General features: G+C 38.7%; 1 protein-coding gene across 5 annotated transcripts in view; it reads left to right on the top strand.

Annotated features, from left to right (window-relative positions):
- The window catches only part of CXXC4 (CXXC finger protein 4), a 420,398-nt gene that overhangs the window by 353,729 nt on the left and 41,408 nt on the right, over window positions 1–25,261 (top strand). Inside the window, exon 6 of one of the 5 annotated variants that reach the window (XR_008958578.1) lies at window positions 6,346–6,491. The exons of 3 other annotated variants lie outside the window; for them this stretch is intronic. Coding sequence is in view for 1 of the 2 variants with exons in the window: in XM_048212287.2 (XP_048068244.2) it covers window positions 6,603–7,649 (1,047 nt within the window). In the remaining variant the exon portion in view is untranslated. Of the gene's footprint in view, window positions 1–6,345; window positions 6,492–6,553; window positions 7,650–25,261 lie in introns of those variants that run through there. One more of the 5 variants, XM_048212287.2, reaches the window with a different exon arrangement.

Here is a 25,261-nt window from a genome sequence, read left to right as displayed (position 1 = left end):
GCTGTGTGGTCTATTTCACCTCTCCAGCATGTTATTCTCTGTCCAATGTTACTCGGTGGGGGAAACTGCCAGCTGTCCACCAAAATTGTTTCTCTACTCCACAGTAATAGAGTTACATCTAGGAAGTGACTGCCCAGCCGTCTTTGCAGCTAGTTGTGGCATGTGACAATTCTTGACGATTGCCTGTGAACCGCAGCTCTGTGGGTCACTTCAAGACCAAGGGCTTTAAGAAGGGATCGTGCCTCCTCCATGCCCTTCTGCTTGCTTGATGTAGTTGATGAGTGGTCCTTTGGGGATAGCAAAGTCTCAAGACGGAAAGAAACTGGAACCATGAATCACTCATAGAGAAGAGCGGTCTTCTGATCTCAAATTCCCATCCTGGGCTGTTTCATGAGCAAAAAATAGACTCCTACGGTTTTTGTGCTGATACACTTTGGAGTCTGTTTGTTACAACAGATAAGCTACCTTTTTAGAGATTCTGGGATAATGACGATGATACTGGTCAGGAGCATGAGGGAAAGCAGCAACGCTTTAAAGACATTTCATAGCATATTACAAAATGCAGAGTAGAGGATACGCTTTCAGGTGATACTCAAATTGGAATTTTGCATTTTCCCATGAAGATATCAATGAAGCCCCTGTACTCCTACTTCAGATCACAAAACACATAAAGCAGGGTAAAGGCACAAACCAGTTCCGGGTAATCGGAAGCTGTAGCAGACATTTTGCAGAGGGAACAAACCTTAAGTTTCAGTATAGAACTGTGGATTCCAAAAGAGAGTTAACAGAGACTTAAATGTTCTCAGCAATTGTTACAAAAACCCTGGCACATCTTCTTGGAGCAAATAACATAGGACAAGGAGTAGTGTCAAATATGGCAGATATGCAAGTTGCAAGACCAGTATTAATAATAATAATAATAATAATAATAATAATAATAATAGATAAGAAGTAAACCAGCAAAGAGATATTTCTCTTTATCACATTTGGCTGAGGATGTAATCAATTCCCCAATGGAAAGAAAATGATGTAATAGCAGAGCCTTGAGATGTATTTTATAATTTGTTCTATATGTGCAATTAATGTCGTATTAATAAGGGGCCTATGCTCATAGTTAAAGCTAAGGTTCTAGTATGCAGAGAGGGTTTATTGATTAATTGATTACTAGGACAGAGGTTAGAAGCATAAAGCTTTAGAGATGGACAGGACAGGGTACAAATTTTAGCCTTGCTACATACTAAGTTTATGACTCAGTCTAGGTTGTCTAATTTCTATGGGCCTCAATTTACTTATTTGTAAAAATGGAAATAATTACTTCATACAGTCATTCAAGGACAAAATAAAACATCTGCAAATCAGTTCAGATCTGATACAGATGAGTCATTAATAGTATCTCTTATTAATTAAGACTAAATATTCTGGAGTTTTTCCTTTGTAAGTTAGAAAATAAACTTCTTTGGAATTTCAAGCTTATTTCCTCTCATTTGCTTAGGTTTTCATTTTGAAAGTGAGCTTGGTGTATTCTGAAAAGGAAAGCAAATTTGGCATCGAGAAAGCATAGTGTTTTGATTTTTAAAATTGTTCATTTACAAACTTCAAAACTTCTATCGTTGGACTGGTATTATAAATATCTTGAAAAGATGTTTAAGAATCTATCAGCTTTGCAGTGTGTTTTCATTCACTAAAAAGTGCCTACATTTTGCTGATCAATTTCCTATGATGCTCAGCTCAAAAAAGAAAAAACAAAAAAAGAAAAAAGGAAAACTCCCTTGCTCTTTACAAGGGATTAACAAAAGTATAAAAATACCTTATCAATGAATTTAAGTAACTATTAACCATCCAGCTATTTTGTCTGTAAATGCCCAATAACCAGTTTGATCAATTTTTAACCAAATTTAGTCTATGTTTAAAAAACAACAAAACATGCATGTTAATCAATGAGTCAAGAAACAATCTGCCCCTTATTTCAGTAGCTGCCCACTCTTGGGATAGCACCTTCCTTTATGCACACCACAGTTCTTCACATCTTATCAATCGTCAATCCTCCATAGTGGAGAGAATCTTGATATGGTCAAGGTCAATGTTTTGAAAATTCAAATACAAAATGGTTTAAAATGTCTTTTCAGCATTTTGTTATTATAGAAGGAACGACTCATTATACTTTTCCTCCTCTGAAACTACTACATCATTCGAGAATATAGCTTTAATTTTAATTCAAAACTGTATAACACCACTTTAAACAGTCTAATTTCTTTTCTACTTCTGTAGCTTGTTAGTCACTCTTAGAAAGTTATTATCAAAAAAGATTCACATTTTTATATATTATTTCATAACCATTTCCACTAGAGCATACTTCATTTCAATAGCAGGATAGCATGAATCCAGGAATATCTCATTTTCTTGAAGGCAGCAGTGAAAAGGTTAATTCACAGCTGCATTTATGAGTTTTATTTGTACGTGACCTGTGGTAAAAGATTTATCTGTCAATTATTAAACTTTTCATCAAGTGTCAAGAATTCATACTAGTATAAAATCAATTAATGCAGATATAAAAGTAGTTTTTAAGTAAAGTTTGAAATTAAAAATAGGGCAGTACGTTAAAAATCTGAGTTAATACTTGAAACTACCAGATGGAACAGAAAAGAAGGGGATTGGAAGAGAGAGAGAGGAGAAATGAAGAGAAGAGGAGGGGAGGGAGGGGAGAAAGAGAAGAGAGGAGAGAGGGATTGAGATTGATTTTGAGATCGGTCAAGCATCACATCCCCAATTTTTTTGCATTCTGGCATAATACTATTTAAAAGATCGGACAACCGGAACACTGATCCGTTTTCCCTTACTTTAAAGACCCAAGTGATACATATATATTTTTTAATTCTTTCTGGGTACACCAAGAAAATTTAAAAGCCATGCGGTAGGGTGCGAACTAAGCATTCTTCAAACAAACGCGACCTTTTCTGTTCCTCGTACTCCTTTTCTCAACCCAGCCGGAAAACCCAGACAAGTTTATTTACACACACACCCGCACCCGCGCACGCACACACACGCAGAGCGAGAGTGGCGGAAACGCCCTCTTTCCATCCCTTCCAAACAATTATCTCTGCGAGCAGAAGAAAATCACCAGCGGCCCTCGGTGCCGGGCGCGGGGAGGGCGAACGGCGGGCGGGCGGGGAGACGTGGCTCCGGCGCCGGGGAGAGGATTTGTGCAGGGGAGCGGGCCCGCGTGCGCCTCTTGTTCCCCGTGTAATTCGCAGCCAATCATCAGTAGGTGTCCACGGCCCCGCGTCCTCCTCACCTCGGCGCCAATCACCCCCCCGCCCCCGCCCCCGCCCCCGCGCCTCCTCCCTCGCCTTTCTCTCGCGCTCCCCTCCCCCAGCAACCACACACACGCACACACACACAAACAGAGAGGGAAGGGGGGAGGGTGAGAGAGAGAGAGAGGGGAGAGAGAGGCTCCCCGGCTCCCTCCCTCCCTCGCACACAGCGACTGGAGACGGACGGAGAGCAACGCGCTGGGAGAGGAGAGACCACCGAGAACAGCCCCGCGCTCTCACACATACACTCACACTCGGCTCTTTCCTCTCCCCCCACCTCCTCCTCCTTCCACCCCCACCACTAACACCATCTCCTCCTCCTTCTCTCTGCAACAAGAAAAAAAAAAGCCATTTACAGGTATTTTTTTTTTTGATCCGCATATTTATTTATCCCCCCCCCCCAACAGTTTGTTTACAAGTATTAAAGTTGTAATTGGGAGCCGCCAAGACACATCTGGATTTGTGTTTCTTTGTGTTAGGGGGTGATGTGCAACTAATTAAAGGCAGACTAGCAGCGTCTGCAAATTCTAAGGCTCCCCAAATAAAAAGAGACTGGTAAGTGATTGTTCTTTCTCTTTCTCTGGCTTTTTTTCTCTTAAATGTTTGCTGTCCGTTGGGATTGTAAAAGTAGATTATTAATGCTGGACTCCAGCAATAAAAGGCGTCGCTGTATTAATTTATTAATTAATCTGCACCCGCCCCTCCTCCTGAATGTTAAATATGACCTTTGATCTCTATGTCTCTGGTAGACCAGACATACAATATTAGGCATGTACAGTCACATTGTTTAAAGGCAAAACAGGATCATGAAGTATGCTTGTCTAATTTAGCTTTGGAATAGGACTATAGTTATTTGTGTGTGTTTTATTTTGTTTTTTAAAGAAAATCCAAACAATAGCTGTGGCTTAGGTACCTTTTTCATGCTCCAGAGATGCATTGATTAAACAATAATGACCTGGATACTGGGCACAATCATTTTCTACAGTTTCTGGTGGCATTAAACCTTGAGGGAGGAAGGGGGAGGTGATGGCCATAAGAAAAGCTAGGAAAGCTTCTGTTTGCAAACAGCACTCTAATACTCTGGAAAAGGGACATTAAATTATTTCTTTATTTGGAACAAGGTCAAAAGACTGAAATACTGATTTTTTTTCCCTCCACTCAATGTGATAGCTAATGCATGGTTGGCATAACTAGTTTGTACTGAGTAGCAGTTATTATGGTCTTGCAGTTACAATGTGATTCGCAGAAACTGACGCTATATGCATATTCTTGCTGTGTTTTCCCCTACCCCCTTCCAAGCATCAAGAATATTTAGCCAGGAGCATTTTGGGGGCACCCTTTGTATTGCCATCAGACCTCTGAAGGGAGCAGTTTTCCCTAATGCGAAACCACAGAGGTGGTTCCTGAGTGATTAGGGACTTGCTGTGATTGAAAGATGCCTGCTAGCTTCTAATCCAGCCTGGGGTGAGGTTCCTTATCTTGATTTACTTTGCCTAATAGGGATTTGTTTACGTAAACCCCTCTTTTTAGGGCACCTCATCAGCAGGTCTTGAAGTTTTTGCACTTGGAGTTTGGGCATAAATGGTTCATTAATCTAATTATAAGCATAATTACTATAATTGATATCCTTGCGAACTGAATATTTGAGACTGAGACTACTGGGCCCCCATTTAGAATTCCCTGAACTCCACATTCCAGACCAATATGTGGGCTTCGAAAGATGTCACAAAAAGAAATTCTGGCCCCCCCCCCCAAAATCTGGAAACAAAGAAACTGTTTTTTTTAGGTTAATATACACTTTATGTCTTTGCGTTACTTCTTAAAAGGCTGAGATGTACCTCTTCCTCTGTGATAAACAACTAAAATACCTCTTCCTAAAGCATAATAATGGCCTGTAAGCAAAGGGATGAACGCAAATACCCAGTTAACATTAAACTTTCCTTTTAAAAAGAGCAAAAGAAAGAAAATCTTCCTAATGGATATTTCTTCAGGTAAACAACACCTTAAGGGATCTCCCTTCCTCCCCCCATCTTTTACTCAATGTAAAAACCAGTGACTGTGAGAGATCCTTAAAAAAAAAAAAAAAAAAAAAGTCCCATGCTTTCCTCTTGTCTTGGGAAGAGACAGGAGTCTCCATTAGGAATTATTGGGAATATTCTTACAGAGGCTGCAAGCACTTGGTTTAAAACCGGTGACATTGTTTGTATTATTTTAAAAAATTTGTATCTAGTCCATCTTTCTTTTCTTTCTTTCTTTCTTTTAAACAAGTAGAACACCACCCTCTTACCCCCACCAAGCCCCACCACCAAATGGCTTGTACAATTGAGACCTGTCCTTGGTCCATTGAATTAAGACCCTAACAGAGCCAGCTGTGCTGGGATTCAAACTAATGACCGCAGACACAGAAGGACACTGTGGCAGCTGGTAGTTCTTTTTTCCCTGCCTCTTTAGTTCAGATTGTATGTGGGCAGTCTCTTAGCTCTCAGTTGTATTGTGTTTGCTTACAGTTTATACTCGGATGTATTGTAGACTTTCTCAGTACTTCATTTGCTAATTTCCTGTTCATTTTCCTCATAGGGCCATTGCTGTTTTCTACTTCACAGCATTTGCATGCCCAGGCAGCACTTGTTCGCACATTTCATAATGTTTAAATGCCCTCTGCTTATAGGTAGTATCGCCCTCCCACCCCTGATTTGCATGTCTTTAGCACTCCAATTGCCCTTTTCCCTCGGCATTTGTCACCCCCGTCTTTCCTCTTTCCCTGGGTATCCTGGCTATTAATACATTTTCTCTGGAGGGTTATGAGAATAGGGGGGAGGAGCTGTGGTGTGCTGTGGGGAGGGAGGGAGTGGGTTGGGAGCGTGGGGGTGGGTGGGAGTGGGGGGGGGGTCACGTCTTGATGATTGTCATGCAAACGACCTGGCGAAGAATGTGGGAGCTCTCGGTGTCTGCGGTGGGGTAGTGAGGGAGGCTGTTTATTTGTTTTTAATCTCCTTCCTCGTGCAGCTCGTTGGAATGACTTTCTTTATTTTAGTTGTAACAGTTGGAGGATAATGCTAAGGAAGACGCTGCCTGGGAATTCGCCGTCTGCGGAAATGCGCCCCAGAGAGGAATAAAGCAGTCCTCACCTTGCTCTCCCCATCCGGACCCACTTTCCCTCCCCGCCTCGGCCCCCACCCCAACACCACCATCACCCCCTTCCCTCCCCCCCACCTCCCCCCCTTTCCCACCCAGGTGTCGGACCAGGCGGTCCCCACTTCCACCCTGCACCCCTTCTTCCCCCCCTGCACCATGAACACCAATGTCTGCGTGGAGCCCGGGCCGAGCCCGGAGGCCCCGGGCTTGCCCAAGGAAAGCCACCTGCCCGAGGGGGCCCTGAACAGCCTTGTGGATTACAACTCGGAGATGGAGCGCTACCGCTCCTTTGCCACCTCCTTCTACAAGACCAACGGGGGCGCCTTCCCGCAGGCGGCCAAGATCGCGCGCATCACCACCCCCATCTTCCCCAGCAGCGCCGCCGCCGCCGCGGCCGCCGCGCGCATCGGCATGTCCCCCTGGAACTGCGACAACGCGGCCACCGCCGCCGCCGCCACCGCCATGCTCTGGGGCAGCGGCGGGGGCGGGGGCGGCGGCGGGGGCGGCGGCGGCGGCGGGGGCGGCGGGGGCGGCGGCGGGGGCGGCGGGGGCGGCAGGAAATCCTCCTCCGCCGCCGCCTCCTCCTCCGCCTCCTCGTCGGCCATCCTCCCCGGCGGCGGCGGCGGCGGCGGCGGCGGCAGCAGGACCAGCATGCACCACCGGAACGACTCCCAGAGGCTGGGCAAAGCTGGCTGCCCGCCAGAGCCGTCGTTGCAAATGGCAAATACTAATTTCCTCTCCACCTTATCCCCTGAACACTGCAGACCTTTGGCGGGGGAATGCATGAACAAGCTCAAGTGCGGCGCTGCTGAAGCAGAGATAATGAATCTCCCCGAGCGCGTGGGGACTTTTTCCGCTATCCCGGCTTTAGGGGGCATCTCATTACCTCCAGGGGTCATCGTCATGACAGCCCTTCACTCCCCCGCAGCAGCCTCAGCGGCCGTCACAGACAGTGCGTTTCAAATTGCCAATCTGGCAGACTGCCCGCAGAATCATTCCTCCTCCTCCTCGTCCTCCTCAGGGGGAGCTAGCGGAGCCAACCCGGCCAAGAAGAAGAGGAAAAGGTGTGGGGTCTGCGTGCCCTGCAAGAGGCTCATCAACTGTGGCGTCTGCAGCAGTTGCAGGAACCGCAAAACGGGACACCAGATCTGCAAATTTAGAAAATGTGAAGAGCTAAAGAAAAAACCTGGCACTTCGCTAGAGGTCAGAGGAGATGATTTCTTGTTTCCCAGTCTCCCCCCCTCCCTCCTCACTCCCCTCTCTTCTCCCCTTCAGGGCTTCTTGTCTGGCTTGAAGATGCAGTACCCCTTTCCCGAAGCTTCGTTCAGGCTGTAAGATACAGTTGCAGGTGGTTGCGAGGGCACGGCCTCTCCCCCACCCTCCCCAGCTGCACTTCGCGTGGAACTGGCCTCCAGATGGGGGGTGCGCCCCTCCTTTTTATCTGCGGTGGTAAACTAATGTAATTGGTTTAAAAAATCAGAAGTTTCACATTCAGTGTGCTCCGAAATGCCCCTTGGCGGTTTAATATGCCCCCTCCCTCTTAGTGGTAGTTTTAAAAGCATCTCTGCCCAAAGGGTTGCACACATCGCATTTCATATGCTTTCATTGGCTGAGAGAGACTTATTAGTGGCCAGCTGACAACAGTGAGGACACCATTTGTGGCACACAAGCCTAGGTTTCCATTAAAACACACACACAGAGTAATCTTTGAGGCTGAAATAACATGGATTCAGAAGGGTGTTTTACCCCCTTCTAGAATAATTTTTCTCTTCACCATGATAAAAATGTTTCTGTTTCCCATTTTCCGCATATCTGGTAATTTTTGAGAAAGCAGGAATAATATAGAAAGCTGAACACCACCTGCAGTTTTTAAGGGGATGTGTCTTAGAATCAAGGGACAAAATTAGTTCATTTCAGGCAGGTGACAGTCATTTCATTTAGGAATCGTTTTACATAGTCTCACAAATGATTACTAAACTTTGGTTACCAAAGAATATTTCCTTTGAGCTCTGCGTTTGACAAAGTAACCATTTTGTGGTCACAAAATTGTTGTATAAACCAAGCGCAATTTTGATTGATACCCTGGATGGTCAATAATAGTTTCTTTTCCCTATATGTCCTGAAATCAGACAATGTACTGATTGTCACTAAAGTAATTGTTAAATTAGGCTTTTAATTATGTCAAATACAAAGAGCGATGTGTTTGGTAGAAATTTTGTATGGTAACGTCATCAAAACAAAAGGGGGAAAATGTACAATCATAGGTAAATGATTTTAATAGCACGTTTAGCAAAGATGTATGGACAAGTAATCATATTTAATCCCCTGATATCATTTACAGAGTAGGTGACAGGGTGTTCATATACACTTGAGAATATAGGTGGTGGATTTAGCATTTGGGAATATTCTATGGGCTGGATTATAGAGTGAGACTGGCTCCCACAAGTTATTATCAGAGGGGCACTTGCACATTCCTTTTAAAAATTGCGAGCACTGCTTAAAGGAGTTTTCTCCATGAAGGACTGGTCTTTAAAAGGATAAAAAAAAGAAAAAGAAAGAAAGGAAAGAGAAAGAGAGAAAGAGAGAGAGAAAGAAAGAAAGAAAGAAAGAAAGAAAGAAAGAAAGAAAGAAAAGAAAGAAAGAAAGAAAGAAAAGCTAAAGAATTTTGTTGGAGGTTTGAACACAAATCAGATATAGTTTTTTTTAAGTTTTATTAATATACAAGGCAAATAGCATTTTGGGATTCAAAAAAACCCAGTATTATATTGATATCATTATTGATTGTGATCAGTTCCATCAAAATATTACATGTATTCCTCTTTATAAGAAAACCCATCTCTTTGTCGAAACTTTGACTACTCCAGAGTGGTTTATTACATTTCCTTTGGCAACTCTGCTTAAACAAAGAAAATAGTAATTATAAAAATGCAGGTCCCTGTATCTTGTTAGGTGGCAAAAAATTCATTTTTAGTTTTTGAATTCTGTTTTCTGGATTAGTTTGTTGTAACTTACTCTAGGTCTCTAAGGCCCATGGGAAATTAAAACTCAGTTCATACTAAAATTTCCTGTTAATGCCCAGTTGATAAGGACTAGATGGCTTTTATTTTTCCACTTAAACTGTATAATATCCAGAATTACAGATTTCGTGTTGCTAGTAGGCCACATCTTCAGCTAGACCCATGGCACTGCCTGCATCCTGATTTAGGATATGTAGTGGGTGAGACCACTGAATAATTCTGATTTATTTAGTAAATAACTGCTCTGAAGAAGCTTAGTGTGGGTACCAGTAGGTTTTCTGCACAAGTTTCTATGCTGATTTATCAATCTAGACAAACTTCATAAATTCCCTTTTTCCTCCTTTTGATAGTTTTCCCACAAACTTGTGATGCTTAAATTCCTTAGACATTTTAATCACATAGGATCCCACAGTATTACCTTTTCTTTCTTTTTTTTTTTTTGTAATCCAAGTGCACAAAAGTTCTGTTGATCGTCAGAAAATGGGGTGTGGGTGAGAAGGGAAACACATTTCTGTCTCTGTAGAGCTCTCTGAAGATGTTTTCCTAACTACATACCCCTTCCTACCAGAGAATGGGTCATGGTTCAAGGCTGAGATTGTTAGTGGAGTGTTATTTGTCAGAAAGAAAAAGTTTTTTGGGGGGAGGGGTGGTTTTCTTTCATTTTTTTAATGGCTGAGATTCTTTCTAGGTTATTTTAAAAAGGAAATGGCAGCCTTAAGCCCATGTGTAACCACACAGTTATGGTTGTAGGGAAGCAGCTGGGTGCATGTCAGAGTGACAGGGTTTACACAACTGAACCAAAGCTGGAGCAGTGTTTGCTGGTCGGTGAAAAGTCCCCTGCTGACCTGCTTCCCTCTCTAATTTGGTTCCCCTAAGTTATCATCATCTGTGGAGATGTTTTAGAGATTGGATAGACTCCCTAGCTGAGGATGATGATTTGGGGATTCATTATGGGTAATAGCGGTGGGCTTCAGGTTTAAGTTCAGTAGCTAGTATTTCTTGGCTTTAAATTATGGACACCAAATAATATTTGCATCATAATCATTAGTGATATTCTTATTTCTCATTTCAAACCTCATGTGTCCTTCTTTCCTTTGATTTCTTCTCATCCCAAAGGCTGGAGTCTTAATCAGATTTTCAGGCTGAGTAAACTGAAATTAAGACAGACTCACATGGATGTGTTGGGATTCTTGGCCACATTTTTTTGAAACCTCCCCTCTGGCATTCCTTTTAAAACAGCCTTACTTATTTTCACGTTTTCCTGCTTAGTCTCATGTTAAGAGCATCTTAATGCCTTGGAAATATGTTTATAAAATCATCCCCTTGATAATATTCCATAACAATGCACATAAAACAAATTTAGTTTCTCTATGATACTGTGCACTGTATATTTGCATAGAACACTGTTCATTTAGTCAATTACTTCATTAAAAAACTGTCACTAATTATTCACAGCAGTTGTTACAGATACTGTGTGCCCTTTCTGCAACAAAACTTATCTTAAAAACTTGCATCCTAAATGATCGATATTAAGTTGAGAGATTTTAATAAACATATGATTATGCATTATGGTAATAAGTTACATAATAGCACTTTGTCTCCTGCAAAGGTAATCAATCCTTCAGTTTTCATATTCACAGCAGTTACATTTCTTATATGAAGATCTAACTTTTTAAAATATCCCAACCCGATATGGCTCAAGGGATAGAATCATCCCATGGGCAACCCCAGCCTCTTAGTCCCTGAACATTGTTCAGGTGACATGATTGATCTCTGTGGGACAGCATTAGAGACCACACAGATCTGGTTTCTCTCCCATTAGCTGATTTATGGAATTACATTAGTAAGCAGCACCTCAGGAGATTTCCCTGCCCCCACCCTTGGCTCTCAGCTCTAAGTTACAGGCTGCCACCACAAGCTGGAGAGGGACTTAAAAACGATACGTTATAGTGAAGAGACTATAGTGAAGAGAAACTGGAACCTCAAGAAAAAGGACAATTTCTATCTCTTTCTTTTCTTTTAAAACTTTTCTCTCATTTAAAACATTTATCTACCGAATCTACAGGCCAACAAGTTAGGTTGAGCTATTAAGGGGTTTGGTGGAAAACACCAAATATTGCCCCAAACTTGATAACTTGATTTTTTGAAGAGTGTTGTAGGGAAGGAGAGACACATTTCTTTATATATGCTATTAAGTTCCAAGAGCCCAGCACACAAAGGGCAATCGAAAAATTCTGGACACAGCAGTGTCTGCAGGGAAGATGGTACCTGGTTCCCAAGGAAATGTATTTTTAGACCATATGTAAAATAGGTGTGTCCTTCAGACTCAGAATCTGTATGGTTAAATAATGAAACCAGTCAATACTTGAACACGTTATTAGTTTTTGAAGTTTGGTGACTTTAAAATGGAAATGTATAGGTAAACACAGACGTTTCATATCTTAAATTGAAACATCCACCTGTTTGTCATTTTATGTCGCGATTTAAAAATGAGTTCTCAATTTTTAGTTTCAAAAATCAAAAACATGCCAGCATAAAAATGTAAATTTTTATTTTATTCTCAAAAATACAAATATGTAATTGTTAAAGGGAAAGAGGAAAGTCAATCAATTCAAACAAAATGATAGTATATTAACACTAGAGTGTAATATAGAACTAATGTAGGAAAAAAGATCCTGAGCTTCATAAATGATAAGAAAAAAGTTCAGAAAAGTTTAGCTTTGACTAAAGTCAAGTCGATTTGTAGTCAAGGCATCAAACTGTAATACAAGTCCAGCGAGATTTTCCTCCTATCACTCCATTTAATACAAGGTAGTCAAAGTTGTTTTTAAAAGGACCATATGTTTTTAATAATTCCTAAATGAAAATAATACCCCCACCCATGCAAATATCATGTAAATTCTTTTTTTTTTTTTAAGATTTTATTTATTTATTCGACAGAGATAGAGACAGCCAGCGAGAGAGGGAACACAAGCAGGGGGAGTGGGGGAGGAAGAAGCAGGCTCATAGCGGAGGAGCCTGATGCGGGGCTCGATCTCAGAACACCAGGATCACGCCCTGAGCCAAAGGCAGACGCTTAACCGCTGTGCCACCCAGGCGCCCCAATATCATGTAAATTCTAAGCAATCTTTTGCATGGCAATTAGTAATAGTTAAATAAAAGTAATTAAAATCTATATGTAAGTTATCCTCTAAGAATGTTTGTTTGAAATTCAACTGTCATCAAACAAAATACAAATGAATAAGCAATCTGAAAGCCAATCAGAACAAATCAACAATAACAAGTTTTAGACGAATCAGATAGAAATATCGTACATTGCAAATAAGAATGAAAGGTGTATCTAGTGATTGGGAAAATAAAAGTTACTTGATTTTTAGACTTTTTGCTGGATTGATGACTGAAGTATTGCAGCCTATTTTGGTTAGTCTCTTGTTTCCCTGGGTGAACATTGAGGGGTTTTTGTATAGTCAGACTTACAGACTGGCAAATACAGAACAAATTAAGAAACTAGTCTGTAAGACTAAAATTGGAAAGGAGTGGAAGAAGGGTGGGCGTTTCATCTACATTGGCTCTAGTTTGCCAGGTTGGAGACTGAAGATCTATGGGGAGGGTGATCTTGGCAACCCTGTGGAATATTCTTCCTGAATACGCGAGTAAAACATGAAATTATTTGAGTCTGTAGAAATGTGTTTTTAAAAACTCTTTTGAAGTAGTTGGTGCTTAGAACTGTTTGAACTCAGTTGGTTAGATGATCTGAATACATAGTTCATTTTTACCAGAAAACAACTCACCTTTTAATTTTGCTTTGAAGAAGCATAACAAAATGTCCCACTATGCAATAAATTTCACAAGAGTGGATATGCTCCCATTTTTTACATGTATTTTTCCTCACATTACACAAAGTGTTTAACTAACATATTCATCGCATAAAGGTATCTAATCAAATTAATAGGTTAAATTCCACATTTGTTGAAAGGAAGGCCCACGTAAATATCTAAATTGGATAAAGGACTACTTCTCTTTCAGTTTTCCTTTATTTTTAAGTTAATCTTTAAAAAGCGAAAATGAACCCAAAATAATGGTAAAATTTTTCATTTTTATGTATGATTTTTGGTCACTGATTAGAATGTAGATGATCTTGGTAGGGGCCGTAGAACACTCTAGAAAAATACCATTTTTTACAAAATTTGTTTTTGATGTTATTTTTTATTGTAGTCAGTGGAAATTTTGAAGATTCTGCATATGCATTAATCTTGTTCCTTGTGTTGCAGTGTTTCTGCTCATTCGTAACATAGTTTTTCATCTGGCATTATGCTATTATCCTTAAGAGTTTCAAAATATTTAGGGGAGGGGCACAGGGGTGGCTTATCCTTCAGTCCTATCTTGTTCCATCACACACAAACACCTGTCCTGATATTGAATTATTCTGCACGGTAATGGAAAAGCCTCCCTCCATTCAGCATCGTATGTTTTCTGTTGTTTATTGAGTTATGTTGCACCATACTTCAGATGCGACAGCCATTTAATAATGTTGAAGACTTAGCTCTGCAGGGGCTAAAAGGATCCCAGCAGGCTTGTTAACTTCTACTCTAAAACATTATGAGAAATATTTTTTTCCTCTGTGAAACTTCGGGGCTTTCTCTTAATTTATTTTAACAACATAAGAATCCAAAGCCAGGTATGAGAGCCAGCCTGTTAAATTTGTTCTGTTCTTCTTTTTCTTAATATTTAACGCATTTATTTCTCGTTACGTTTCTTACTCTAAAGCAAATGGCAAAGCAAAAATGAGTTTTTTCAAAGAAGTAATACTAAAGATGTATTTCTTTGGCTGATACATGAAACCAAATATAAATTATAGGAAGAGAGTATAGTACTACTTTCTTGGCTTTTCATTTCTTTTAGAATTAAAAATTATATTTGGGCCATATGGCCACATTTCGATGATGGGTTATGGGAGGAGCTAATAGTATCAGGTGACTTAAACAGTTGAAATTAGGTACATCAGCATAACTTCTCTGAACTTTGTTTCCTCATCTATGGAATGGGGATCATAGTATCCATTAGCTTACAACTTTTTGATATTTTATGTAGGTTGGTGTACTTTGTATAATGAAAGATGCTATGCAATTTCTCATTCCTATGTTAAAGTCTTCAGTGAGAAGTAGAGAATAAGACAACTATGTTTACAGTTAATCCAGTCCACTAACAGGTTACTTAGAGTTTTCAGAAATTAAAGCACAGGTAGACTGTGTTGTGGTTTGTGTTTTCTGAATTTTTGCTTTAATCATCCAGTTCACCAAACATCTGGCTTGATTTCACTTGGAAAGACATAAACCTGATAAACAAGTTTTCCTTGTTCTTCTACTTGCACTGTCAAATGCCCAGGAAAAGGGCACAAATTCCGTAGTCAAGTCCGTCAATGTGGTGAGCCAGGTTAAATACATTAGTGATCTTCCTCCTTCCTCACCAAAGATACACCGCTGCCATTAATTTCTGTGACTTTTGAGAGAGAGAGAGATTGACTTTAACACAACACCTTCCTTTGGCTACTATTTTCTTTATTTGGACAGACGTGGTGAGTTATTCTAAATGTGAATTCGTTTAAGAAAATCATTGTAAGAAAGAAATGGTTTAATGCTTATGAATCCTAGTTGGAGAACATATTTAATAAATATTAGAAAATTTATGAGTTACTTTTGTTTTGGAAGATAGGTGTGTGGGGGAATAAAACAGGTAGATACACATTTTGAGATTAAAAAGTAAAGTAACTATGCAGAGCTTTCTTTTTTTAATAAGGAGGGGGTATTTATGACATGAAGAAAGGTAGTGAGCAATAATAGAAAAGGCTAATGATTTTTTGGGGAGAAAACAGTGATAAGCCCTTAAAGATTTGGAATACTAATCCAGAGAGCATTAAAAACCAAGGAGAAAGGAATATTCAAGTCAGGATGCAATGCAGTGTCTAGAAGGAACTTTGTCAAGACAGGATATGGCTGTCTGCTTTCCTTCAGCAGTTATAGAAGTTTTGCAGAGAGTGGAAACTATAAAAAGAGGGAAGATAATATTTTTATGACTTCACTCAATATGTTTGGGTTGGGAGTCAGAGTGAAAGCTCAAGTTCAGGGGAGTGGCAGCTGAATCAGAGACAGGGAACACAGATTGTGTTATAGCTGATGTTATTATTTTTACTTGTCTTTGAAACATTTGGTAGAATAATTCCAAAGCATAACTAAAAGAGAATGCTTCCAAGATGGGTGGAAGACGGGATCCCATTTGGATCTCCTCTGCATCTAAATTCATACTTTAGAGGACATTCTTGAGAACGTGAGCAAGTGTCAAACTGGGGAAAACTCTGCTGAAAGTGCTGTTTCTTGCCCAACGACTTAAAAAAAAAAAAAAACCTGGATGATTGATAGAATCAAAAGGATAGAGATCTAGGAGGATGAGAGGGGAAAGGGCCATATGTTTATAGATCACGAAGACTCATGGGCATTTCTGTGTATTTCAGCAATTCTGGCAAATTCCAGGGAAGATCTATTTTCTCCAAAACCTTACAGAGTGAGAAGAGATGAAATACATTTTTAAAGAAAGATAGACTATATAAATTTGTGTGGAAATGATGATTACGGGTGTTGGTGAATCAGTAGCAGGAATGTAACTGTCCTGGGGAAAGACTTGTCTATGGGAAGTGTTCTCGTGTGTAGGTTAAATGAGACCAGCGCTGGTTTTAATGGAGTCAAGAATAAGGGAAGAGCTAAAACTCTTGGTTGCATGTAGATGGATGAGAAGTAAGAAGATGTGGAATCTTCTAGTAAACATTAAATACTTTGTGTGCTCTAATTTTCATCCATGAAAAACAAAATAGAGAACACTGGCCTTTTCTGTCCCAAAGGAAATACAGACTGGATCTTTTATGTAAGGCTGCTATCTAGAGTTAAATTCATTATGAAGTGGAATGGTGTTTGGATTTTCCTCATGTGATTCTCTTCACATGAACATGTTGTTTGTGTGGCGTGGAGCTGTGTCTTTCCAACGGCAGGTGACGGACATTAGCGGTCCATGTGTTGGCTTACCATGAGGGTTTTCAGAGAGTAGAACAGAACGGAGCGGAACATAAAATATATGAGTGCAGCACATACAGTAAGAGTGCATATTGTTAAACTTCTGTTTCAGTTTGTATGTACACATAAATGTATGTGTACGCGTGTACTAGGCTGCTATGTAAAATGTATTTCTAAGTGTTGGTTGCAGTCAAAAAGTTTGAAAAACACTCGTTCAGTGACAGCGACAACACTATTGAACGAGTCTGTAGTGAGGAAAGAAATTATATTTGTAAATGGAACAATGTTAACAAGATAAAGAGTAAAATTTAAATGTATTTCTATAAATAGTGTGTCTTTACTTCTCCTAGGCAGGTCCGTAGCTATGCCATGTATTCGTGAAAACATGGTATATTACTAAGCACGGAGTCAACCTTTGATCAATTCAATTCAATTTGACCAATCTTTAGGAAGGAACTGTTATTTTCTAAGATTTGTGGTAAGTGCTGTGGATATATACATATATGTTTACACACACACACACACACTTGTTTAAGAAACTTAAACTTTTCTTTATTTCTGCCTTTTGCAATACCCATCTAAATCCCTAGCTTTACATCTTAGTCCTTCATCCAAGATATTCGTCCCCTACTTACATTCTTAACTTTCAGTCCAAGAAATGGACACATGTAAATAACGTAATTGAATTAAAATGACATAATTGCTCTGGAAACAGTCTCATACCTATTTAAAAGCCTTGGGATTCCCTGATGCATCCTTGGCTTCGTTCTTCCCTAGACCTCGATAGAAAAATACTTGCTACTGGTGATCTCTACCTGGTTTCCTCATGTGATTATGTGGTGTACTATTAAGTTTTCTATTAGTAGAATTTTTCAAGGAATAAGAAAAAAAATACTTGCCTTGAACATTTCAACATACTGAGAATCTACGTGACTTGTTATTTCATGTATATTTTACACAGTAGTGGAAATCCTTGTTTGACCTGAATAAGAAAGAAGAAAAGAAGGAAGGGAGGGAGGAAGGGGAGGCAGAGTGTAGTGTTACAGAGCCGAGAGAAACCAGAAAGGAGCATATTGGTAGAGAGGTGGTCATGTGCAAGGTCGTCTTGAGCCTGGTTTAAATAAGAAATTGGTAGAAACAAAGTCTCAAAATTTTTGGCAAGATGCCACGAGCCCGGGCTCGGACCCACTAGAACCCTTCAACATTGTTTCTTTTCATTTACCGTAGTGGAAAAAGTAGTTTCATGGAAACTAGCTTTCACCCCCACACCCTTCTCATTTCTCTTTAAGACTAATTCACTCAGGTCTGCCATTAGAAACACAGAAAAGCCAAGGTGCGAAAACTAATGGTCCAAGTTTGCGATGGTATTTAGGGAGATGGAGGCCATCCTATAAACAACTAATTGTTCCAAAATATCTGTAATTTTTAAGTGGTTATGTAGAGAATTTCCTGAAAAATACAGAATGCACATACAGAAAAGACTCCAGAAAAATGGAAGCAAGACTAGTAATCACTAAATCTTATAAATTCTATGCTTGAAAAAAAGTTAGACTTAATTGACTCTGCTGGTTAGTTAACTTTGGGAAGGTGGCTATGTTTGCACAAAGATGGGGCACAAGATACTCATAGAAAAAGAAGTAGTATATGGAAATTCTCTGAGGAGACATTTGAATCTAAATATTTGAGACCTTGCTCTAGCACGAGATATACTGATACCGTGGTAGTGCAGAATGCGAAAGAGTGCGTATCCTCTTCATGAGGGAAATGAGCCAAAATATATTTCTAAAGAGCTTGGTAACTTGTAATAATTTGATAAAGTTAAATTATAATAATTGTTGATTGTATACCTTTTAATTTTATTATTTAAAAAGAAAAAAAACGAGAGACCAAAAACGATTGTGAATTTGAGCATTTGGTGTGATGGCAATTACAATTCAATTACAATTATTAAAAAAATTTTTTTTTCAGAAATACTGCAAAAGCTGTTATTGTCAGAAGTATGGTTTTAACCAAGTACATCATTTTGATGATAACATCTTAATGACTGGAATGTTTGGAATTTACTCTAAACTCCTCTAAGTAATTCATGGACATAAAACATGCTGGGTCTATGGAAATGGTTGGAATTTTGTCACAGAGGGTTCTAAACCAAATGAAGTCCAGTGACTACATCCACAGTGCTAAGGAACTGAGCCTAAGAGAAAAATGTTTATTAAAGTTATTTTCACTTTTTACATCGTATTAAAAAATGAATATTTCTCAAATTCTCAGATCTATAATAATTCAAAGAGAAGCACTATAATTTCAATTTCTTATAGAGGTTTGGTATAGAGGTTTGTATTTCATTTGAATCCATGTTAGAGACTATCCAAATCATAGCTTTGATCATTTTAAAATGTCACCTCTTAATATGTTTTTGTGACCTCCCATTTCCTCACATTTTACAAGATTTTTTCTTCTTCTCTTCAGTAAGAGAACAAGACAGTTCACTGTCTGCTTTAAAAGTAACCAAAATTTTCAAAATTGTCCAACGACTTTATCACAAAAAGAATGCTGGTGGTTTTTCCATAGCTGATTAGCAATGACCTCACCTAAAGGCACTGTTGCATTAAACAGGATTAGTGCAGTGACCTTGAAGGGAGAGGGAGTTATCTAACTTTTGTCTCTGCCAGATAGATAGATAAGTGGTAGGTAGGTAGGTGGGTAGATTAAGTTCTGTTTATCATATAACCATATATATCTGTGTATATATTAATAAAGTAAATATAAACATATGGAACATATAAATAGAATTGACTGTTCTAATCATTTTTGACAGTATTGATATAATTAATCTAATTTCTGCTTTTTAATTTCAATTTTACTTTTACTTTCCTTTCACACTCCCTCTAAGAACCTTTAACATAGGGTTAAAAATACTGCATAAAGTAATTCTTCAAAAACCTCTTTTTAATTGGTGGATCATTGAACAATTTTTCTCTTTCTGCTTATCTTGGTATCATCCTATTACAGTTTATATGTCCAAGAACATTTTAATCACTAAACAACTCATTTACAATACAATAAGTTTGCTTATTTGTTAGAATGATGGGATTTGAAGTGTTTTTACCACTTTGAAATAGAAGCCTACATAGCATTCATCACGAGACCTGCCTAAATCAAGTAGTTGCATTAGATACTAGAGCAAAAGTGGGCACTTTTTTGGTCACTTTTGGGCGCATGTAAATCACGGTGGTAAGCTATTACTTTCCTTCCCACCAACCCATCCCCTCCCTTTAGACACACGTTCTCCTTTAGATAGCTGTTTTCCTAACTGGCTTTACTAGCACATTGACTTAATTTAGCATCTGTACAAAGTAATGTGTAAACTCATCTTTCCATCTACAAAAGTTAGCTAGGTTGATCTTCTCCAGTCATGCTCTCGTTGTCTAAAATCATGCCATCGCAGTGGTGATGGTGAGGGGGGCGGTGTTCGTGCAGGAGGGGGAGGAAGAGGACGGGCTGTCAATATTTGCAAAGCGGGGAAGAGTAGCAGGAGCAATAGCCCCCAGAGGATGGGTATTAATGAAAAAGCCATTGTCAGTTCTCCACCATTAATCAGAGAAATCCTGGCCATGCATATCAATTCGAAAACCAAAAAAGTAGAGTTCTCCTTATAATTATATTTAAGGCCTCCAAAAACTTGGGTCATAAAAGTTATGAAGTTACCTATTTGGTGTTTTCTCTCTTTTAGAGAGGGGTCTAATATTCCAGTTAGTGGTAATTTTGATATTTTTAGTTTACTTTTGGATAATGACAAAATAAAATGTGAGTATACAGATACTGATACAATTATAGGATAAATGAATCAGAATTATGAGAAGAATTGATACATATCACATATGTGATATCTATTACACGTATGATTTATATTACATAATATATATGACATAGATATTACAATAGGACAGAAAAAGAAAGGTGTAATCGAAAATGTAGAAACTATTTATATTAATCTATATAGTTTTAATTGAGATTATTAAAATATAAAGTTTTTGATTATAATAACAGTAAATTATTAGACTGTGGGATTATCATAGATCATAAATTAATTGTTCTCTCAGATTTACTGACCTATACTATACCTGTGCTTGCTAATAATTCTAGTAAAGTTAGTGGATTACTGATCTATGATTTCTAAAATATATTAATTATTAATTAGAAATATATATAAGAAGTATAGAAAAATATGTCTGCTAAAAACATTTTGGGGTGTCTCTAACATTTCCTAGGTACCATTTTAGATTGTAATTATTAATTATCCAAAGATTTGTATTAATGTGCATGTGCGTGTATTCACACTCACAATATTGTATATATAATACAATTTTCCATTTTTCCAAGTAGGCTTTGAAATTTTGTCAGTAAAAAAATTGAGAACCTATATAACTTGATATTTTAGCATTCTTTGTGAGAAATCAGGGGAAAAAGTAGTTTTTTTTCACCATCAGGAATCTTTTGTTCATGCAAAATACTCCAAAGTTTTAAAGTTTCATTTGAAGCCAAAAGAAAATATAATCAAATATCTAAAGGCAAACAGTGGTACAATATTATCTTTTGTCATGCTCATGTAGTTTCTTTTTTTTTTTTAAAGATTTATTCATTTATTTATTTGACAATGTGACAGCTAGAGAAAGAGGGAACACAAGCAGGGGGAGTGGGAGAGGAAGAAGCAGACTCCCAGCGGAGGAGCCTGATGTGGGGCTCGATCCTATAAAGCCGGGATCACGCCCTGAGCCGAAGGCAGACACTTAATGACTGAGCCATCCAGGCGCCCCTCATGTAGTTTCTATTGAGAAATTTCAGTAATTCATTAAGGTTTTCAAGTTCTAGTGTGAAGAGGTCAATCAAATGCTGTGAGGTGCTCCAATTTCAAGGTCTTAGATGGTTGGAGCCTAAGAAACTTACAGGGGACTCCTCACAGGAACACACTATTTCAGAAGAGCTTAAAAGAGGCTGTATTGGCCAACAACTATTTGATATTGCTTTGCTTTTGATTGGAAAAAGCGTACTTCACTTCATTACGTAAGAATCGGAAAATGGTTGGATGACTTCCGTTTCTTTAATAATAAATGGGAAAACAGGAAATTATTTTTGATTACCTTAAGGATAATGGTAGCCCAAAGCTTGGAAATCATTGTATTAGAAGCATCTTGTTCCACAATGGAATTCTGAAGGCCTAGGGAAATCACCGAGATTTTTGGATTAGAAAGTACATGAAGAAATATTGAAAAGATATATTTAAGTTTAGTTAGAGAATTTTCTAATGTCATAATTATTATCTCAATTTATATAGCTTTATGCATTCTGAAGATTTCAGCACCGAGTTGTCTTTAATTTGCCCTTTGAAAGTTCATGTCTGGCTTTATTAAATGAGTTTTGTTTAGTGCCATTTGCAGTGCCACGCTTTCCATATTGTATGTAAATATGAATAGCCAATTCCACCTATCTCTGTCTGGAGGGAAGTGTAGCTATCCCATTTGCGGTCTTCCAGAGGTGAATTTTTATTAGACTTGCCATAGTTTACACAAGGATATGTAGACCCATCTTCAACCTGAAGATACCACAGTTCATGTGACTGCTCAGCAGACACCAAAAAAAGAAAGATACTCAAATCCTTTAGGTGGCAGCTTTGGGGATTTTTATTTATTTTACGTCATTTAATTACTTTTTCATCGCCGATTTAACAAAAATTAAACGTAACTATACCTCTGCCAGAGACATAGTGATAACTTTTGTATTCTTTTTTTTAAGTATGTGTAAACTGTACTTGGGCTTGGATTATATCATTCTTATATATCTTCAACAAAATTCCTACGTATCTTATACAAGGAAATGTCATTGCTTTTTTAAAGTTATTTAGGAGGGAAACGGAAGTCATGGCTTTAAGCTCATTAGTGTAAGGTCTTACAGATGTGGCTCTGGCTTTCGTAGGGATGAAGGCTCTGGAACACCACGCTTTGCAGCAGTGCGCGAGGGAGAACGCAGGGCTGCGGGCTTCTCCACGGGCCCCCTGGGAGCGGGCTGCTGTATGTCAGCGTTCGCACCTGCGAGCAGTGAAGGCTGCCTTAAACAATGCTGATCAACTCCATTCTCTTCTTTACCTCCCCGCCCCCTTCTCTTCCTGGGGAATCTGGCTTTCCTGTCACTCAGGATAACGATTTCCTGCAAGCATCACCGAGATCCAGAAAGTCACTGTAATCTCATCAAGAGTGTGATTCCCCAGCTGGGACTGCTGAATTTATAGAACCGGAGGTAGCCGGTCAGGGTGCGTAACCCTCCGCGGTGCGGCGCCGAGCCCCCACGCCGTCTGAAATAGAAGTCCTCTAACAAAGATGACCTCATTAATTGAGAGAATGAGCGAAGATAGGTGCCCAAATTAGTACAGACTTAATAAAAACCCTATAACCAATATTTTATGAATGAAAGCAAACCATGTTGCTTTCCCCATCTTGACCGAAAAGAACTCAGTCCAGGCGTCCAGTAAATTTCCACTGAGCCCAGTGAGACTGGAGGAGTTTGGGCATACATCTTCTGCTTTGTGTGGCCTATGGGAGGGACACCAAGGAGTTTTGTTACTTTTTTCACCCTGAAATCAATTTTACAGAAACCTCATTTCAAGCTTCTGGTGAAGGCCTTGATAATTTGTTCTAATTAATGCACTAGTGGTTTCCCTGTTTTCTAACACATTTTAGGTGATTTCCCAACAAATCGTTTTTAGACTTCAAGACCTCAAAAATCTTAATATAAGGGAGAAATATTTTTTAAAAGATGTTTCTCTGCTTATCTTCACCCTTCCCCTGCAGCAGTGGACTGTCTGTATCTTTCTATATGGAGATCCATGCAGGCCTCGACGACTGCAGAATAATATGCACACATCACAGGGCTATATTTTGTGACAGGTTGTATTAGTAAAGAAAACCAGGTCTCTGGTTTTCTCGTATTCATTATCTAATTAATTTTTGGTGCTAACAAGCATTGAGAAGTGATTATCTTTCTCCTCACAACAATGACCTTTGATCTCAGGTGGCGTTTTATGAAGCTTGCTTTTTCTAAATATTGCAAATAAAATTGAGTAATGGAAAGGGGCACAGGAAGAGCAAAGAGTTGGAAAAGAGATTTCAAAATGTATCCAAGACATAAGGAGTTCACCTCATTTAAAAAATGTACTCCATACATTTTTCTGTTTATCTTCATAAACATATATGTTTATCAAGATACAAGATTATCTAAGTATATACTTACAGTCTTGTTTCCAGTTGGCATCTGAAAGGAAATTGGCATCTCTATGTCATATTCTATACATGTAAATGTGAATATATATGAATATATATGCACATGTTTATTTTTCATATGTGAATCTGTAATTGCATGGATATGTCTGGATCTAAGTTATCTTGTTAAAAATGACTACATTTATATAAGTATGCATACTTATATAAAATTTACTCTTAGTTGGCCTCAGGCAGCAAGCTTAGCATCTGCTATAAACGTCTAAGTTTTCATTTACTGCTTGTGTGTGTGTGTGTGTGTGTAAGTATGAATATTTGAATATGTTTCTTATTACTTCATATAATTCCTTTAATAATGACTAAATACATGTAATGAGCATATACGATTACATTTATCATTCAAAAGTTAATTTTGGAAAGTGGTAAAGGCGTTTTTTTCATCAACCAAATCAAATGATGGGATTTGGGTATGTGTAGTGAGCTGGAGAGAAGAAAACAGTATACCATGAGGTATACTATTATAAAATATTAATAAGTAAAATATTAATAAGCACTATTTATTCAGGAATAATGGACTTTCTTGTTTGCATTTTTAGAGAATATGTCACAAGTTAAATGTTTTTGTATATACGTTATATAAACTTGCATTAGAATCGTTAGTTTGGGGTGCCTGTCTGCCTCAGTTGGGAGAGCATAAGACTCTTGATCTCGGGGTCATGAGTTTAAGCCTCACATCAGGAATAGAGTTTACTTTAAAAAAAAAAAAATCATTAGTTTTTTTTTTTTTTTTTTGAAGATTATATTTATTTGACAGAGACAGCCAGCGAGAGAGGGAACAGAAGCAGGGGGAGTGGGAGAGGAAGAAGCAGGCTCCTAGTGGAGAAGCCTGATGTGGGGCTCGATCCCGGAATGCTGGGATCATGCCCTGAGCTGAAGGCAGACGCTTAAGGACTGCGCCACCCAGGCACCCCCATTAGTTTGTTCTTATACATTCTTTTGTGAAATTTGTTGTGTTGACTGTGAGGAGAAGTTTTTAAAAATTCTTTTTAGTGCAAATAGTGAAAAGTGGCTTTGCTTTCCAAAATGGTTATTTTTTTCATTTAAATTTCAGCGGATATCTTAACTAATGTAATACACTTTTATTTTTAGATGACATTGTTACAGTAGAACTTTGTCAACCAAATAAGTCAAATGTGAGAAAGTAAATAAATGCTAGCCTCAATTCTTAAAGAGTACTTAGAGTAAGATTTTTCATGTATTTTCTGAAATATGAAATTCAAGTGCTATTAACACTGTCTTAAGATGTGTTTACGAGAGGTGCATGTGTGTGTGTTTGTGTGTTCGTGTTCTGTACCTACCCAATAATTTGGTAACATTAAACATACCAATTTATATACTTCCCTATTCTTGGCAGCCATCTTCTATTCTACACAGGACTGTTGGACTGGCCTAAGGAATAAAATCAA

The sequence above is a fragment of the Ursus arctos genome, unplaced genomic scaffold (assembly GCF_023065955.2).
Source record: "Ursus arctos isolate Adak ecotype North America unplaced genomic scaffold, UrsArc2.0 scaffold_11, whole genome shotgun sequence".
NCBI classification, from domain to species: Eukaryota; Metazoa; Chordata; class Mammalia; order Carnivora; family Ursidae; genus Ursus; species Ursus arctos.
The sequence above is the reverse complement of the archived record's forward strand: the minus strand, read 5'-3'. Positions and strand labels throughout refer to the sequence as shown.